Genomic DNA, 2,596 nt, shown 5'->3' with positions numbered 1-2,596 from the left:
ACCGGGTCAGGACGGTGAATAGAACGGGTATATGACGCCCGGCAATGCTGACTCTCGCAGTGCACATTCCAATCACGGCAGCGGGCTGCCATCGGCGACGCGAACCGTGGACATGGCGGCAGGCGTTAGAGCTTTCTTCAGACGGCGGCGCAAAGAAGAGCTCAGGACAGACACTTGGGCGCCAGTATCAATGAGGGCAAGGACCGGACACCATCCACGAGAACATTCAAGAGATTACGTTGGGCAGCTGGGGTCGAGAGGATTTTCAGGCCGGGTCAATGATGCAGCGTCACCTCCGGCGGCTGCATCGGTTAGTTTTCCGAGAAATGGCGGGAGGTCGAAGGAGAAGGGCTGCGGCGTGTGGGAGGAGAACGGGAGCGGCCTAATGGGGAAGGTGAGCGGCTGGACCCACGAGCGTGCGGAGCGGGCTCGTCAGGGAGCGGATCGGGTCGTGGTGTGAAGCGGTGCGGGCCGTAGTCGTTGCGGCGGTCGACGAAGGAGTAGGGGCGAGGTGGCTGGGACCAACGGCTGCGGCAGTGACGGGAGATGTGTCCGACGCGAGAGCAGGTAAAACAGATCGGCCTGTCATCAGAGGTACGCCATTCGGCAGGATTGCGATATCGGTACCGAGGCGAGAAGCTGCGACTGTAAGTGGCAGCTGCGATCACTGGAGGGTCCGGGCTGGCATGAGCGTTGTCCACGACGCGAGGAGAAGGGACGGCCAAGTTCGCAACCTCCTGGCGAACGACGGCTTGGATGAGGGCCAAGGTGTTGTCCGGCAGTGGCAAGGAAGAAACAGCGGGCGTCATCGCCTCCAGTTCGCGGCGCACGATACGGGTTAAGTTAGCTGGGTCGGAAGGCTGCCGCAATGTTGGCAGATCTTCACAGGAGGAGCTAGCAGCAGTGTTCGGCAGCCGGTCAAAACGGTGAGAAATGCGCCGGTGTTTGGCTTGCTCGAAACGGCGGCACACCTCAAGAACAGAAGCGACCGTGGAACAGTCTTTGCATAGAAGCAGATTAAAGGCATCGTCGGCAATGCCTTTCAGTATGTGGCCAACTCGATCTGCTTCGGACATGTCTTTATCAACTTTACGGCACAAGGCGAGGACGTCTTGTATGTAGGCTATGTATGGCTTGGAGGAGGTTTGGGCGCGGGACGCGAGTGCCTTCTTGGCGGCGAGTTGGCGGCCGATGGGTTTTCCAAAGAGGTCGCGGAGCTTCTGCTTACATATGTCCCATGAGGTCAAGTCATCTTCGTGGGTTTCGAACCACACTCTCGCGGTGCCGGTCAGGTAAAATATCACATTAGCGAGCATCAGCGTTGAATCCCACCTGTTGAGCGTGCTGACGCGTTCGTAAAGGGCCAGCCAATCGTCCACATCAACGTCGTCTGTGCCGCAGAACGTGCCCGGTTCGCGGTGGTGGGCGACGACGACCGCTGGCGGTGTTGACGGTGAGGGAGATGGCTTGGACTCGGTAGACATGTTGGCGAGACGGCGGCCACGACGGAGAGCCAGCTTCAGGTCGGGGATGGAATTTAGCAACCTCCACCAAATGATACGTGGCGGCTAGAAGCAGCAGTAGAAAGAGCAGAGGTAACCTGCGCGCACCTCAGCGTCGTCTTCGTTACCAACCACTTCGTCGTCCTCCCAGCGTCCGTAGCAGTATTATAGATTTTTCAAGATTACGGCGCGCTAGCTGTCATGAGGCTCTGCGTATATGAAACGGACGGTTTCTCTAGCACAATTTCTCTACAGTACTTCAAATAACCTGCTGTTATGTGATCTGCACCAGCTGATTGGCCCTTTTGCACTGCTCCTAATACCTTATTTACTTCCTCTTTTGTTACTGGCCCGATATCCACGTCCTGTGCACAACCGTCTGTCTCATTAATCTGCTTATTAAAAGAGCTGCTGTAGAGAATTGTGTAGAACTCTTCTGCTAATTTAGCAATCTTATCCGTATTGCTAATGACTGCCCTCTTGGTTTCTTAGCGCATAAATCTGATATTTTTGCATACCTATTTAGCTATCGGTACATGATGTATTGCAACGGATAAACAAAATAGGTTCGAGAGTTTCGAATGGTCTTTTCATAGAATCAATTTTATATGGGAGCTAAAACTACTTGGTGAGCGCTTAAACACACTGTCGCGCTGTGCTTTGCACGTCATAGTTTTCATCACTCAAACTACTATCTAACAAATATCGTCGCCACACGCGCCAACGATCCAGCAAAGCACAATTATATGCCAACTAAGCTAAACACACGATTTAGCAAGTTAAAACCTTAGCTCGTGTTTACTTTCTCGAAGTGTTGTGGCTGAAATAAGAAAATCGTGTGAGATCCTCTTGTGCTGAAAATTGCGAAAAAATGACTGGAAAAATTGGCATTCTTTTGATTACGTTTTTCCCATCGATAAGCACCTTATAGGGGAGATTTTTTCACCACTGTTTTTCAGTTAAGGCCCCGTATATTTCTTATCACTTCTAGGATATTGGGGTTTTGAAGACAATCTATGCTATTCTCATTTATGGCGTTGAAATTGCCTGTGTGCAATTTCTTCTTCCTCTAGATATGACAATCGACACTCGAT

The 2,596-nt window shown here is 52.2% G+C and overlaps 1 protein-coding gene across 1 annotated transcript; it reads right to left on the bottom strand.

The window, feature by feature from the left end:
* Positions 1 to 311: 311 nt before the first annotated feature.
* On the bottom strand, positions 312 to 1,484 carry LOC144129870 (uncharacterized). Its single transcript, XM_077663932.1, has one exon. The coding sequence runs from the start codon at positions 1,482 to 1,484 to the stop codon at positions 312 to 314; it is 1,173 nt and encodes a 390-aa protein (XP_077520058.1).
* Between the last annotated feature and the right edge of the window lie 1,112 nt (positions 1,485 to 2,596).

The sequence above is a fragment of the Amblyomma americanum genome, chromosome 4, assembly GCF_052857255.1.
Source record: "Amblyomma americanum isolate KBUSLIRL-KWMA chromosome 4, ASM5285725v1, whole genome shotgun sequence".
Lineage (NCBI taxonomy): Eukaryota > Metazoa > Arthropoda > Arachnida > Ixodida > Ixodidae > Amblyomma > Amblyomma americanum.
This window is presented reverse-complemented; position numbering and strand designations above follow the sequence as displayed.